Source organism: Pithys albifrons, chromosome 10, assembly GCF_047495875.1.
Source record: "Pithys albifrons albifrons isolate INPA30051 chromosome 10, PitAlb_v1, whole genome shotgun sequence".
NCBI classification, from domain to species: domain Eukaryota; kingdom Metazoa; phylum Chordata; class Aves; order Passeriformes; family Thamnophilidae; genus Pithys; species Pithys albifrons.
In genome coordinates, this window is record NC_092467.1 from 18,718,348 (window position 1) to 18,734,472 (window position 16,125).

General features: G+C 37.4%; 1 protein-coding gene across 1 annotated transcript in view; it reads left to right on the forward strand.

Annotated features, from left to right (window-relative positions):
• The window catches only part of COL24A1 (collagen type XXIV alpha 1 chain), a 113,472-nt gene that overhangs the window by 60,833 nt on the left and 36,514 nt on the right, over positions 1-16,125 (forward strand). The window contains exons 24-28 of the mRNA XM_071565036.1: positions 315-359; positions 10,066-10,119; positions 11,835-11,888; positions 13,249-13,302; positions 14,032-14,085. Coding sequence (XP_071421137.1) covers positions 315-359; positions 10,066-10,119; positions 11,835-11,888; positions 13,249-13,302; positions 14,032-14,085 — 261 coding nt within the window. The remainder of the gene's footprint in view (positions 1-314; positions 360-10,065; positions 10,120-11,834; positions 11,889-13,248; positions 13,303-14,031; positions 14,086-16,125) is intronic.

The window sequence follows — 16,125 nt, forward strand, 5'->3', positions numbered from 1 at the left end:
TGGAGGATTTAATAAAATGTAAGTAATTAATTTATAGTATTAGCTTACTTAATGTATTAGTGAGCAGTTGATACATAGTTTTCATTTTTGCATGCAAACCCTGAATACATTAGGACATCACTTTACAAAATCAAAATTAGCCACTGACAAAACTCAATTTTTATTTGTTGCTTAATTTTAGCTTTTAAAGCTTTAATTGGCAGATACAACTTGGAAAATAAAAAGGCTCTTCAAAAATAGAGGGCTTTGATATACACATATGAAAGAAATTACTTTTCTACTGAACTGCATCATCTGTTTTCTACATTTAACAGGGAGAACAAGGAGACCAAGGAAACCTTGGAAAAACTGGTGAAGCAGTAAGCTTGAATTCTCTTTCTGGTTTTATTTTTAATTCTCTATTTATTTGAGAGTGAATGAGTAATGTGTTTCAGGAACTTTCTGATGAAGTTTGCCTGTCTTTGAAGCTGTAGTATGTTAGTTATTCCTTTGTCATTTCTCAGAATCATACTATTTAAAGAAATTTCACATTTTTGAGCATTTCCTAGAATTAATTCTGCTTTTTTCCTGATATGTTGTGTGAACATTGCAGGTGGTTGTAGGGGTTTTCCAAGGTACATTTTCCTAAGTGAACAAATGATCCTTTTCCAGTTAAATCTTTTGAGAGGCTACATTTAGCCTGAGATGTGTTTTGCAGACTTGTTCTGTCTACCCTCCATAAAATCACAGAGCTCAAGGTAACCTTGTAGTGGCACACAGTCCTTCCTCTACTGCCTGGGCAGGGTCAGTTATCTTGATACCATTTCTGACAAATATTTGTCTAACCAGTTATTAAAAAGCTGCTCAAATGAAGGCTCTGTGACCTGCAGGCAGACAAGGGCTTCTCCATCTTTATTTTTAATAAGTTCTCCCATTTGTGTGACCTGACTCCCTTTCTGGAAACAGCATTTTACCTGTGATGGTTGTTATTGTGTGTCTCCTTCCTTCTTCTGTTCAGGCTTAACAGTCTCAATTCAATTAACCGTCCATGTTTTCTAGGTAATTTAAGTCACATCGTAACTCCCCTATAGTCTGTTTTCAATATGACTCCAGCTCACTGCCCAAACTGTTCAGAGTATTGAGAAAGGGAAAATTACTTGAATACATGTGCTCATTTTTACAGCAGTGTGTTGTTATTCAGCTTGTGATCCAGAAATCCTTTTTTAAGGGTTTATCTTAGTTCTTCCACTGCAGATGCATTTTTAGTTGATAGTTGTCACTTAAAAATGCTGCCTCAGAATTCTCTCCATTTAGTTTCATGCCTTGCCCTTTTGAATGTTTAACTTCTGTCTGGGATTTATGAGCAGATGTGAATTTGCTGGCCCATGCATGAGATACCCAAATGTTGCATAGAGCAAGACTAAATTGATTTTATCTCTTGAATTAATGTATTTTATGGAGAGATACCACTACATTAATAATAGTATATAAAACAGTCACAGAAGGTAGTTACTTAACCTTAAGTTTCTGGATTTGACATGGAATTTTTTTGCTCCTCAGGAACTTGAATGCAATGCACAACATGTCCACAACTCAGATATTTTGTAGGAACTTAAGTTCTTTCACCACTAAAAGAGCTCCATTCTATGTAATAATTGCTGGTTCAAATACATAATCAATGACTATATGTTGCCATGATGATGAGTAAAATAATCATATCAGCTACAAAACTGTGGTCAGGGTCAAGCTGCGAGAATAAAATAACAAAATATTTGCTATACTGAACAAGGGGATGTTGCAGCCCTGTTACAGTATTATAAAGAGACAGAATTATGACCCATCATTATTTACCATTTCCCACACATCAGTATTTGGAGAATTTGCATGTGATATACAGGATGACATGCGATACCTGAAAACTGAAGTAGTTTCTTAGTTATTGATAAATATTTTTCTTTTTTACCTGTGGATTTTAGAATGATGTTGTCTTTATGTACATGTGTTTTAATCAAATGAGCTTCATAGGCCCTTGATCCTGATATGTGAGCTTTGTCTTATCTGGCAGCAGAGGACTAGTGTCCACTTACATGGTCTTTAGGGGGATAATGTGTGTTATCTTGTCATTAAGGACAATGGTGAAACACCAAGAGCAGGAGAGTCTTTCATGCACACTCAGCAGAACCCTCATACCTTTCAACCCCCCTTTCCTTCACATTATTCACCACTGAAATCTGTTACAATTAAGCTTTTCCTAAAAAAATTGAAAAGTACTAGCAGGAAGAGGATGGTTTTCTTGTATTTCTCAAATGCTTTTCCAGATGTGAGTCCTAATGGAAAATATCACTTGTGTGTGCTTTGGATGCAGGTTTTACTTCCAGCTTCTCACCAGTTTCTGTTTGTAACAAGTAATTTCTCTTTCCCTTGGCATGCAGAGAGGATGCACTCCCAGGTATTCAGTGTTGGCTCAGATGATGACTCCAGGACTTCTCTGGAGTCAAACATGCCACACACAAAGCAAATAAACAAACAAAGTTTTGAAAAACAGAAGACAAAGGACAACTACTACCAATTGATGGGGCAGATTTTGGGATGGAGTCCAAAAGAAGGTTTGCAGAAAGGCATCTGTCCTTTCTCATGCCTTGTGAAGTTGGAGTTACCAGATGTTGGTGACACTAAATACAAAGAGGAATTGTACAAAAAGCAGTAAATGTGCAATTGCTGTACAATGTATTTAATACTAAAGGCAAAGGGGGAAAGAACTTACTAAAAAGTTGATAGTAAGTCCAATGTCTAATAAAATTCTGCGTGTATGGTTTGCCCCTTCTGCGCACCACCTTACCAACCCCACTTTTTGTCTTGTCTGGAGTTTGCTGTTTATGCATAATCTTTATTGACAGAGTTTTTCAAATTACAGAATATAGTGAATACTTCTAAGCCTATGGTTAAATTATAACAATACCCTTTTTTAGCAATGGGCAATCCATCACAGCATTCCAGTTTTTCCAAAAGATAACTAGTGCATTTCCTGAGTAAGCTGTCCAGAGGAGAAATTTTGCAATACTAAATCCTATAAATGCTGAATTCATAGCAAATTGTGCCATGAAGCACGTGTGCATGTCTGCCATTGATACCAAAGGTTTGCCTTCTTTCAATTTTCTTACTTTTCTTGCCATCATTTGTCTCCTGTCTTCCACTAATACATCTGCCACTGCTATTTGAGGTGCCAAAATAGTTATTTCTTTTCTGTAAAAGTCAAGTCGTGCTTAATATCTGCTTAGAAAAATACAGATGGCAACTCTGCACTAACAGGAAAGTTTCCACAGCAGAAGACTGGGCTATGACACTTGGTTATTCAGTCTAGTAAGGTGGACTATGTTCTGAAATGCACTTTTGTCAGTAGGCTGGAAGCCACACCAGCCATCTTTTCTTAGGTCACATGAAGCTGATGATTCTTCAGAGCATGCTTGTGCCAGAGTATTTCTGGATGCTTGTCCAATGTGGAAACAGAGTAGACTAAATTTATAAAATGTTTATGGTGCTCAAAGCTTAAATGACACACTTTTAATACTAGATCAAGAATGTACCTAAAGTCAAACCTCCAACACTATTCCTTAACTGAGTCCTACAACAAAAATTGTTTCTCTGGCTACAGCATCAGTTATGTTTGTGTAAAGCGGAAGAGGGGCAGGTTCATGTGGAACTGCTTGTCTCAGCAGAGCCCAGAGCTGCAGCAGAATCCAGCAGCTGTTCTTTGCTGTGAGATATTCAGTTAATACAGGACCATCGGGTTCAATTGGAGAGGGTTTGGTTAAGATAGTGAGAAGTAAGGGCTCAGCAGGCAGTGCTAATGTACACTGCTGATGAGGCAAAATCTTTTGGAAGCCATGCCAAAACAAGCAACTCCTTCAGCTGCTCAGAAAATTTCTGTTACTTTTTGGGGGATGAAAATCTCACTTTGCTGACATGTGCAACTGGATTTTGTATGCTTAGATCAGATGCTGTCCAGTGATGGATAGCAAATACTTTAAAACAAAACTTGAAGCATCTCATACAAATGATCTGTCTGTTAAAATGTCAGGGATGATTTAAGAAAATGATTGATTGTTTGGCTTTTATAGCACAGAATTTAACTCATCTGAACTTGAACCAGTTGTTTCCCAGGATTGTTTTAGTGTTTGATAATGCTAATGTTTATCCCCACTGCACTACTCTCAGTAACCAAATGCAAGTTAATTCCTATTTCTCCTTGCCACTTTGATTATAGAAATTCATCCTGTGGCACATACATTTCTGAATTAGGCATCACTGACATTTATACACAAGCTGGAATACACAGGTAGAACTGTCAGCTCCAGCATGTGCAGCTGATGTCAAAAGGACAAACTGAAGCAATTCATTAACACAAATCGTGGGAAAATAATCTTCGAAAATTACATGTCAGCAAGATTGCCTGGTTGCAAATAATTTTTGAAACAACAGAAGGCAACCAAGCTGAAATGAAAAGTGCTTCCCCATGAAAAAGAAAAAATAGTGATTTTTTCAGGCTGCCAATGACAGCTCCAGAGCAGGCTGCAAATGGTCGGTCTGTGAGAGTCTGTGAGCAAGAAAATGCTGCAGTCAGGCCATGTGCCTAGGAACTGAGTAGCTTTTGAGAAGAATTATCATAAAGTAATTACCACATCTCCTGGCAAGGCAAAAATTAGCTGGATTAGGCACCAGGGATGTATAATTCAGGGAGAATGGAAACTGCAATTTCTTTTGCTTGAAGAAAAGATTAAATGAGCTTTAACTGATATTTTCAGGGTGCTTGACAGGAGGGTTTCTTTGAATTATATTGGAAAGTCCTGGCTTTGGGAATATAGGCCAAAAGATAAGTCAATTGAGAGAAGCCTTTTTTTCCAAGACTGGTGAATGAGTGGGGCATTGCCAAGGGCTTCCAAAGAAGGAACTAGTTCAGCTGGTTTCAGAAACCAGTTTGATAAAGATTAGTGTAAGTTCTATGAGAGTCTTAACAATGAATGGTAATAATGATACTTCTATGTCTATGTTGTGCTTCTTGTTTTCACCCTAGATGACCTGATCTGCTGTAATTCTTGCCAGTTTTTCTCTTGAAAAGAAAGGTTACAGTACCTGGAGGTCAGCTCTATCAAGCTGTTGCTCATTTTTCTTGAAGGATCTTTTGCTGGCAGTGCTCTTGATCAGCTGGATTCAGCTAGAGGGATAGTACCTGTGCTTTGACTTCCAGGGATTTGTTTGCCAGTGAGCACATCCTGCTGTGACTTTGTCAGGTTGCCTCTTTTAAATGCAAGCATTCCTCTGCATAGTGCTGCCAAACAGAATGACCCTATTTATGCTGCTGTTCTTGAAAGCAAAATTTAACCTCTGTATTTTTTTCTTTAAACTGCTGTTTCAGGTAGTTGAATTTCTGAGTCCTTTAAAGAATTGAGTGAATATCAGCTAAAGGTACAAATATGGTGCATCTCTGCTTTTATTCACCTCTTCCACTGACAGTAGCAAATCGTAGATTTTCACTCAGATTATCACCTCTGGTTGAGTAACTCTCAAGAGACAGAAAATTCCACTAAAACAGATGAGCAGATCTCAGTGTCAAAAAGAAGAAAATAGGCTCTGCTTTTTAAATAAAATGCTTTCCAGCATATAATCCTGGGTAACACAGCTACAGATCTCATGATCACTTCATAACACTTCTAGTACTGTGGTTATGAGGTGGGAAATGTTTTCTGAAGTTTAGAGGTGGAACCACCAGCTTGAATAACAAAAAAGGACCACACAAGGAAAACTCAACATCATTGTGTGGCACACACACACCAGTTGGCACAGCTGTCAGCCAGGAGCTACTCAGATGCCAAGGTCTAACATGGGGCTGTTTTCTAATCTACTTTTGCATTTTGGTAATTCCAACTAAAGTGCCATTAGTGAGCAAATGTACTGTTAGTCACTAAGGGACTTAAAAGTAACTAATTCAGTAACTGAACTGGCAATAAATTGTAAGTAATCTGGCATGAGTTTACTTTATATTCTTTGACCTTTTGGATAACTCGGATAACTAGATATTTTCCTTTCAATGAGAAAATATATCCTCCAAAATTGATCCTATTCTAAACTATTCCCTGAAGATGAAAAACTTTTATACACTTCAATAATTAAAAGGAAAATATTACAAAATTGAAAGGCAGTTGATACAAGCCAAAGCTTTATTTTTTTGTGTGATGCAATCAATTTGTATCCAGTTCTTGTACAGCATTAAAAAACCAGACTACTGGCCTAGAAGAAGACCTTGATGCGACTAGACTGTAATGAGGTTCCATTTTCAGGACAATTTTCCTGGTTTCTTTCTGGGTTAGTTTTGTTCAACTGTCCCAAGGATCTGGAGACAGAACTTTGATCAAAACTTCAGGTTTCTCCTACCGTAAGTGCAGAATATTAACAGCTGCTCAGTTCAGTTCATACATGTGGTATTGTGTTCTACACAAAGGCTCTGTTGAAAATAAAAGTTGATTTTAAAAGCTTGTCTGGGGTTCAGCAATATACTATTTTAGATCAGATCAAAAACAGTCACTTGAAAGCACTGATTTTATACAAGTTCACTGAAAAATCCGTAACTCGTAGGGGGTTTGATTCCATGGTATGTATCATCTGTGCATGACCCCTCCTTTCTGACAGATCAACTGCCTTTTGCTCTACTGCACTTGCTCTGAAGCCCAAATACCAGGGAGTTTTGCTTCACTTTTCTGTTTTCCAATGGCAGGCAGTGTAACCCTGCATTATGCTTTCCTCTTACTTGTGCAGGCCTGAGCTGGGTCACATCTGTTAGAGGCTTGCATGAACAGATCCAGCATTCTGCCTATGATACCTGGGTCCAGATGGATTGATTTTAAGAATATTTCTTAGTGCCAGTAGGTCTGACTGGAAGAGCAGAGCTTAGGTTAATTCTTATTTCTTAGAACTTCGGGGTTTTTTAGTTTTGTGAGTGGTAGAGGCATTTTTCTATCTATGAGCTGAGTATGAAACAGTAGAAGCTGCTTGTTAGAGCATCCACTCTTCTCCTGTCCATCAGCCTTGTTATTTTTTTAACACAGATAGTTGGCTGGAATCTTCAGGGACCCTCAAGTAGATTTTGATCTGTTTAAATCAAACCTAAATGTTGCCTCATTTTGATAATTTTGAGTACTGTGCCAAAATGTATGAATTCCTTCTTGACACACAAAGTGAATGGACTTATAAAGAAATGCTTAAGTGTGAATCTTAGTGAGCAGATAGAGATTATGATATTGCTAAATGTTGGATTTGAAGTCAAATGATTCAGCTCAGATTCAGGACAAATTTATTGAAAATTTATTAGAAATAGCAAAATACGCTAAAAGAAAAATGCTGGTGTGGCAAGATAATATTTTAAATTTACTTATGTCATCTCATCAAATAAATGTTGAATAAACATGTTTGCAAATGCTAAACTGTAAATGAAATAAATCTGGACTGGATAATTTTCAGTTATCACGAAAGAACATGTTGACATACAATCTGGCAGGTAACTGCTTTCACAGGAATGTTTGGAACCAGGTGAATACTCATTTCTCGCTACCATATTTTTCAATGGATTACTCCATACTTTGGTTTGCATTGTTTACAATGTTTTTTCCATTATTCAACTACAGCCCGGTTTTTAACACGGAGCATATGCTCTGGCAAGATGTTTTTGTCTTTCTCAGACATGTGTTAGTTGTGCGATTTGGTCTCTGATTCATCTTCCACAAAATGATCCTGTTGAGAAGGCTTCTAAAATGCTGTTTATTATACTTCTATTGTCACTAGATACTTTTACACAAATCCTTGTAAATGACTTGATGACTGTTTTTTTAATAAGGTGCTTCAGAGTTTTCTGCCTCACTTTTCTGTCTTCTAATACATTCAATTTTATATTTGGATTCCACTGCTCCCCAGAGGATTGAAGCGATACTAGAAGGCACGGATTCAACAGATCTGCTTTGGGCTGTGTTTATTCTCTGACATAAGAAAGAGAGAGAGTTGAAATCTCAATGTGTAGTCCTGGTGGCTGGTCTTTATAATAAGCCAATCCAAATCTGGGGTTCAAAGAGCTACATGATCTTATAGAAAATTTGTAAGGAAAACATCACTTTATGGCTGATATGTTGATGGAACAAGATGTTTTGTTCTCTATTTGCACTTTCACTGAATACTACTAATTGTTTTAAGGACCAAAATTATATTCCTTTCTTGCCTGTAAACACTTGCCCTAGCTTTTTCTGTCTCAGACCCTTGCCCTCTCTTTTGAATGAAGGGATGGAAGAGCATTTAGCTACTCTGTCATGAATTTCCTTTCCCCTTCATTCATCTTGAATTCCCTGTTGCTTTCAGCATTTCAGTGGCTTCACTTCTAATCATCTTGACTACTGTTTTTCTTTCCATACATATCCAATTCAAGTTATGCCAAGTTTCTTTTACATCATTTGTATCCATGAAAATCTCCCTTCTTTGTGGTTTTTGCTGTAGATTTTCTTTACTTTCAACTGCTTTCTTTTGAGGAATAGGCAGTGTATTGGAAACTTTAATAGCCAGCATCTGTGCTCACTCTGCAGGGTGCCATAGGCCAGCCCTGGTGTGCTGGGTGATCCAACTGAACGTTCACAGTCACTGCTTCCTGGTCATTCCTGCTTCTTCAGCCCAGAGCAACCAAGCTGGGAAGACAGTGCTTGGGAACTGAAAACAGGACAAGATCAGAGGCTGTATAGTAAATGTTCACTGCTGGTGCAAGCCACAGCTGCACATCTTTGTGATCAGGATCTTCAGTCCTGTGAACAGGGTAGCATTGACTCAGAGATCAGGAGTGTCTCTGTGGAAAGAGAATAGGTTTGAGTTTCATCTTGGCTCTGATTATGTCTTCTGTCCTTTCTGGAATAAGAGAATCAAAGTGATTGGTCTTTAGCATTTTGAAACTTTACCTCCATACTTCTTATCTTGATAAGCAAGATAACAGGGCAATTCTTTGTCTCACAGATTTCTGCCTCGTACTGAGCTCCACTCTTGGCTGGGACTGGTAGCAGTGGTAGCTCTCATTCTCAGAGATCATCATGACAGTCCCTCATTCCTGCCAGTGACGTCTGAGCCATTGCCTTAGTGCCAGTATCGCCAGAGCCAATCTGTGACTGCTGCCATGCCAAGAGACATCTCAGTTCTGACATATAATACACAGGTTCCCACACGTAGTTCGTCAGTCCAGCAACCACAGGGATGCCTGTTTATCTCTTTAGTTCCTTCCAAAAAGTAATTTCTGCCAATATTGTCAGCCTCAAAGGCAACTATATCGATGCTCATTGTAATATGTTTAAACTGTGGTGTTTCCAGAGTAGCTAGAAGTCCAAGATAACAAGTAATCATAAAACTTAGTTGCTTTACACCTGTTCTGTTAAAGTGTTTGAGGCTGAACTGTTTTCAAATTATACAGATAAAGCTACTTTTTTTTAAAGTAATGCTTTTTGAAAATAAAAAATTGTCACTTAAGTGCCAGTATACTGGTACTTAGGCTAGTTTCTTCCTACACGCATAGAGGTAACAATGCCAATGTGTGAATTGATTTTTTTTTTTTGCTTTTTAAAGTGTTTTAGTTGCAGTGCACTTGTGTATTATGTCATTAGTAGGAGCTTCCTCATTTCTGCCATGGTTCAAGGGCACTCATGCAATGTACTCTGAGAACTTTGTGCTTTTACTTCCAGTTCAGAGTGTAATACTTTTCTCACTTGGGACCTTGCACTATAGTATCTTTTTCTTTTAGGTTTCATAAGAATTATTGTATTGCAAGCACTGGGAATAAGCTTTGTAAAATTAATTCTTCTCATGTTTTCCATTTCATATGATGCAGTGATCTTTCTGCTTGGATTGTGAGCCAGAAGAACTTGTGCAGCCCTCACTTTCCCACAGGTGCACTTATACAGATAGACCAAGTGTTCTCTGGGATGAAGAAATGTGCCATGCTCTGTTGCTGCAGAGCTGCCAGCTGTGAAGTACTTAGTCATTGTGCTAAAACCAGTATGTCTTGTTTTTGAACAGGGATCAACTGGCTTATCTGGAGAAGGTGGGCCATCTGGAAGCCTTGGTGAAAAGGTAGAACAATATACCTGACTGCTCAGCAGCAAAAATCAGCTTTGAAAACCATTGGGGTGATAAAATAGTGGTGAGAGATCATTTACTGCCTACTGTTAGAGCTAAAACTCCTGTAGCTATTTCAGAGCACAGGGGTGTAATAAATGGTAGTCCAAATGCTGTTATTTGAGGTACGTATCTGATATCCTTGATTTAGACCTGATATATTTAGTATATGGATTTGATGTTTCCTATTCACTGTTATTGATTTGGAGAAACTGGCATAAATTATACTTGTTTTATACAGTAGTTGCTGGTTTTGCACTGCTATAGAATGAAGACAAAAGAAGAAAGGTAAAACTTGGCTATATGCATTAACTGAATAAAAAAGACAAGATTGTTGGTGCAGTAACAGTTGTATTTATGAAAGCAAAGTATGGCAGACTTACTGTGACTCAAACAGTATAAGTAGCTTAAGCATATTTAACATGGTTTTATTTAGGTGAAGTATTTTAAAACTGAAAAACAGGGAAATATTACTGCACTGCATGTCAGCTTCAATTATGATAAAAACATAATTGTTTCTCAGAACAATCCAGCACCATTTTTATTTTTTCCCTGCAGGGCTGAATTACTTCACTGGTGTCTGCTATTTAGATGTTTTATTGAGAAAGTCTTAATATAATATTAGAATTTTCATGGAAATCTGGTTATAATTTATATAATCTGTGAAAGGAAATACATAAATGGAAAGCACTGCTTGTTAAAACTAAAATTTAGACTAGTCTCATATGGTTTTAATCATAATATCATCTTAGAATTCCATGTCAAAGGATTCTTGTTCTTTATAATTATACTTGGCCCAAAAAATTACCTTGTGATACTGCTGCTAGTTTAGCTAGGAGGGAAAAGGCAGCAAAAACTAATTAATTTCTCATCAGCAAATAGAAGGAAGCTTTGTCATGGTGTAATAATTGTTGTCACTGCTATGCTGTTTCTGTAGAACTTGTCTTCCTCTTTTATGGATTAAATAGCACAAGGTAAACATGCTGTGCATTTAAAAGACAAACATACTTCCTGCATAATTACAGTATGCAACATAAAATATAGTGTTATCACTATGTCATGTGTTCTATATGTAATAAAAGTGTAATCTTCTGAGGATAATCTACAGCTAAGTCTGATATTTAGGCCGAGTGTTATATGATTAAAGATGAAAAAGTATGTAAGATAAGAAAGACCCTTCTTGCTTCTTCAACTCCACTTGTTCCAGCAGCTGCTGAAGTGTGGCCTTGCATTTAGATCTGTGCTTTGCTAACACATAATAAAAAAAGGAGGGAGAGAGGAACAAAATTTTCTTTTTATTTTGCTGTCCTACATTTTATGGATTAAGGATCATAACTATAAATATGATGCAACAACCAGAGAGAAAATGGATCTGCTAGCAGTAGTTCTCAGAGACTGATGTAGTACCAAATGTCTTCTTCAGTCTTCTAGGGAAAGGGAAGACAGAGAAACTGAGTTTTATCATCTTTTCAAAATATGGACAGGTTTGTAGGAAGGAGGGCAGAAATTGAAAGAAAAAGTTACAAAAGGTCTCTGCACTGTTTCTGAAAGGCAGTCCCTGAACCAATACCATTAATTACTGCTCAGTGGATGTTGAACAAGACAGGGAAAAAGAGCATTCATTGGAGGTTTGTTGTTGTTTGTTTGGGTTTTTTGTTTGTTTTTTTAAGGGAGAGCGGGGCAGTCCAGGACCAGTAGGTCCTCCTGGAGAAAAAGGTGTGATGGTAAGCTACAATTAGTGTGGAATCAATAATTATGTTACTTTACTCTTCAAAACAGTAATAAATTCTCACTCTTCTGACAGCGCAAGCCTCACAGGAAAGAGTAGTATTGATGATGTGTAGTTCTTACAAAGCTTCATTTAACAACTTTCTCTCCTCTGTGATATTGCAAAGTGATCTGTTCAATGAAACTGCATTTTTGAAAAATGGCTCTTAGGAGCCTTACATGATAACTTAAAAGGAGAGAAAGTAAAATAACAATCTCCTGTGTAAACTGGGGGCAACAGGTTATTCTAGCAGATAGACTAATATCACTTCTAATTGTACTGCCCAGCAGTACCCAAACAGCTCCTGGGTGCCACTCTTGTGGGAGGACTGGCTTCCTGACAACACCACTTGTCCTAAATCATTGTGCAGAACTTCCTGCATCACTGCACAGCAAGAAGCCACTGTCATGTCAGTGCATTGGGGTACAGAAGTGACAAACTGTTCACATGTGCCCATTGTCACATCCATGTTGACGTTCTCAAGAATAAGTGTTTAGGGCTTGGTTGGTTGTTTTCTTGCAAGCACTCACAGAAACTGCAGGTGTGGGCCCGAGGATGGTGTAGGGGGTGATATTCTTGCCATGAAATTGATATTATTATAGAATATTTGCAGTAATTACTCTTTTGGCATCCATTGGCAAGGAGAGGATCAAGTTACCCTCAGGCTGCAGACCAGCTTAATGATCCATGCAGAGACAATGATTTTTGAAGCATTCTGTGCTGCATTAAATCTCTCTCATCTAGATATACCTTTAACCAGCTGCTTTTGATCCATGGGGAAAAAATAGCCTTATTAGGGAGATTAGTGAATAAGGATTTATTAATAGTATCCAGTCTTATCAACTACTTTTTTTTCAATTGTTTTTAATGCTTACTGACATATGTCAATCCACTTAAGTCACAGCAGTGAGAACCTTTCCATCAGGAAGTCATCACAATCCTCAGACAAGAGTTGTTTCTGGCATTTGGTCTTGGACAGTCTCACCCACACCAGAATGTGCCACTTCCTGTTCCCACTGTCACAGCCTTCATGAGGGGATTTTGAAATTCATTTAGAACTTGGCATCTTTGGTTTCAGCACATCCCTGCCAGCTAGTTCTTGTGTGTGCGAAAACTTCCTAGGTTGCTTTAATGATTATTGGGATATATCTAGATAAGTATCTAGTTTTTAAACAAAATGTTGAGAATAAATTTTGCAAGATTAACTGTTCTTGACTTAGCTTTAGTTTTTCAGGTAAATAACTGGATATATTATTGTTGTTATAATAACAATTTTGATTAAAATGTTCTGTCTTTCTATGTCTTTTTTAATCTAGGGCTATCCAGGACCTCCAGGAGGCCCTGGGCCTGTGGGGCCAGAAGGATTACCTGTAGGTATAGAGCTTTGGTTTGACATAAAATGTACCTTTTTCAAATTTTCCTTTTGCTCTGCTCTGCTGAAGCTAAGAATGGTTTCTAATCTGTCCTGTGTATAAAACTGTCACAAAAATTTACCCATCCAGACACAAAGTCTATTCCGCTTCTTTTTATTGGGATGATCCATGAGAGACAGGAAAAGTGATTATATCATTTACTCATCCATTTAAAAATCCCTCAGTTGAGAGAAGTAGAGGGATAGAATTTATTAACGATGGTTAATAATTGCATAACATTTTTTAATTAATTGATGCCTAATATAATTTAAGTATATTCATTTTGTGCTTAGTTTCATTGTTAATCAAAAGAATTTTATTCAGATTTTCTGTGTATAAATGTTATAATTTGTCTACTGTGGGTCTTCAGTACAGATAAAAACTGAACCTTTTCATTTTCATGCTTTTTAACATATTGCTGAAATACCTTTTAGAAATTTTGGGATGATAGACAGAAGAAATTTATTCAACAGGCACATCATGATTTTTAGTCAGAACAAAGTTACACAGAGTCTCTTATTTAGATTGTTCTAGATAAATTGTGCTATTATAATTAATTGAATTTGAACTGTGAGTGAATGATTGATTTGCATTCATTGCACTGATTATTGCTCAAGGTGCATGAGCCTTGTAATTTTCAGAAATCTGTGGTTAGAAGACAATGAATAATGTTTTTTTTATATGTAGGGACCTTCAGGGGCACGAGGACCATCAGGGCCGCAGGGACCCAAGGGAAGGAGGGTATGTAATATTGCTCTTCCATGTTACTCAGAGCAGTGTGTTGCAAATATGAATCTGATATATAACCCATGTGCAGTTGCTTCCTTTGAACTCTGTCCTCTGGACTCAACCCATTTGTATTGAAATCAGATAGAAGATAATTTTATTTCCATGTGCAAAACAATATGAATCTTCCTTTCTCTGCATAGCACAGTGAAATCGGTTTTGTCATTGATTTCGGCTGAGAGCAGAACTGGAACCAAACTGGCCACTGACCTATTTTCTGTATGCATAAACATGCAAAAGTTGTCATTTATAACTACCTTTGGACTACTTCAAATGTTTTTATGTAGGCCTCCATCACTTTTGAAAACACCGTTAATGTGTTGTTTTGATCTCTGAGCACACTGAAGTCACTGGGATTTTTCCACAGACTTTCAGTATCCTTTGCCTTGGGACCTTTCTCTTTGAGTGCCATACAGCAGCTCAGTGTCATCTTCTGGAGCCTCTTTCCTCTAGCCTGGAACAAAGCATGTAAATATTCAGTCCTAGCTTACACCAAAACACAAAAGGTGCCCAGACTAACCCAAGGATTGCCTCATACAAGCTGTGTCCTAAACTTCAGAGGTATCACAAGTATTCAGTCAGCTTTCCCTGCCTGCTCTTCTTCCTTTTCCTATGGTTTGTGTTCCTTTGAGATGGACAGAAGTAGCAGTGCTGAAATGCTGACAGCTGTGTTCTCGTGGGATATTTCTAGCTCTGCAAGGGATTGTAATTATATATCGGCTCACAGGAAGGACCTATTCTTGAGTGGTTTCCTTCCAGGAGAAAAGCCTACATGATTCTGGGTACTGTTCCCTGAGTTACCAGTCAGTTATTTGCACTTTTGCTCCATAGAGAAGTGAATGGGTGCTCACCATATGTTTTGACAGAGGTTTTGATGTGGATCAGTAAATCCAGGTCAGCGAGAACAAAATTCTGGTATGTTTGTTCTCAAAATATTCAAGAGAGATAGGGAAGTCACAGATATTTTTGTAGGGAAACTAATCTAAATTAAATCAGATGTGCTTCCAACAGTCATTTTGCAGCCCTGATTATTACATATCTGACAGTATTACAATTCGCTGAAAATCAGTCATATTTGCATGACTTCACTATAAACCATGACCCAAGGTGTAAGGTTCTCTACAACTCACAAATGCCCAATAAAAATGTAGATTATTTTCCTCTAGACACTGCCATAGTAGTGTACCATTCCCTCTGATGCCAGCCCAGCCCATGTGCCACCAGGAAAGCTGTTATGTCTCATCCTCCCACTACATACTGCTCCAAAGAGCTTAGCTGTCTTGATACTTATCTAGTTCTTTTGAAGTGGTCATTGGTTTTAAGTTGTTATTAACTGGTTTTAATTTAATGTTCCATAGCTAAACAGTTGTGGGTTTTTTTAGATTCATGGGAATAACCTCCTAAGTCAGCATGGTTCAAATATTCTTTTCCATTTTTCTTATGACCTACTTAAGGATTTTTTGTTTGCTTGTAAGCCAATTGTTATAGATTTGCAATCTTAAATAATAATTTCTGAATGTTTTCATGGTATTTGCTATATTGTGATACAATAATATAACAGGTTATCTTCGTTCATCTGTTGGTTTTAAAAAGTAATTTACAAAAGGCATTTTATTATAATAGAGCAGTTCACAATTATAAATTGCTTTTAATCTTTCCTCAGGCTGGTTTACTAATGGAAGAACTTTATCTGCTTGTTTTAGAGTCTTACTAGCAAGATGGGGTTTTGTACATACAACTTGTAACATACTGAAAACCAAGCTCTCCATGTAAACAGTGCTCATCTAAATTTCTCTAAATATGTATCTATTGCTTGCATACACAGTGGATTAAAAAAGAGCAGCAAATATCAATCTGCAAACTGGCTCCAACGGAGACCCTGAGCATTTTGTTTACAGTTGTCTTCTTAAATTCATAATTCAGCAAACCAGAAACTTTTTTTATTCTTTGAAGCTTTGTTTTGCACTTAATGTACAAGGAAAATTGTTTTTCATG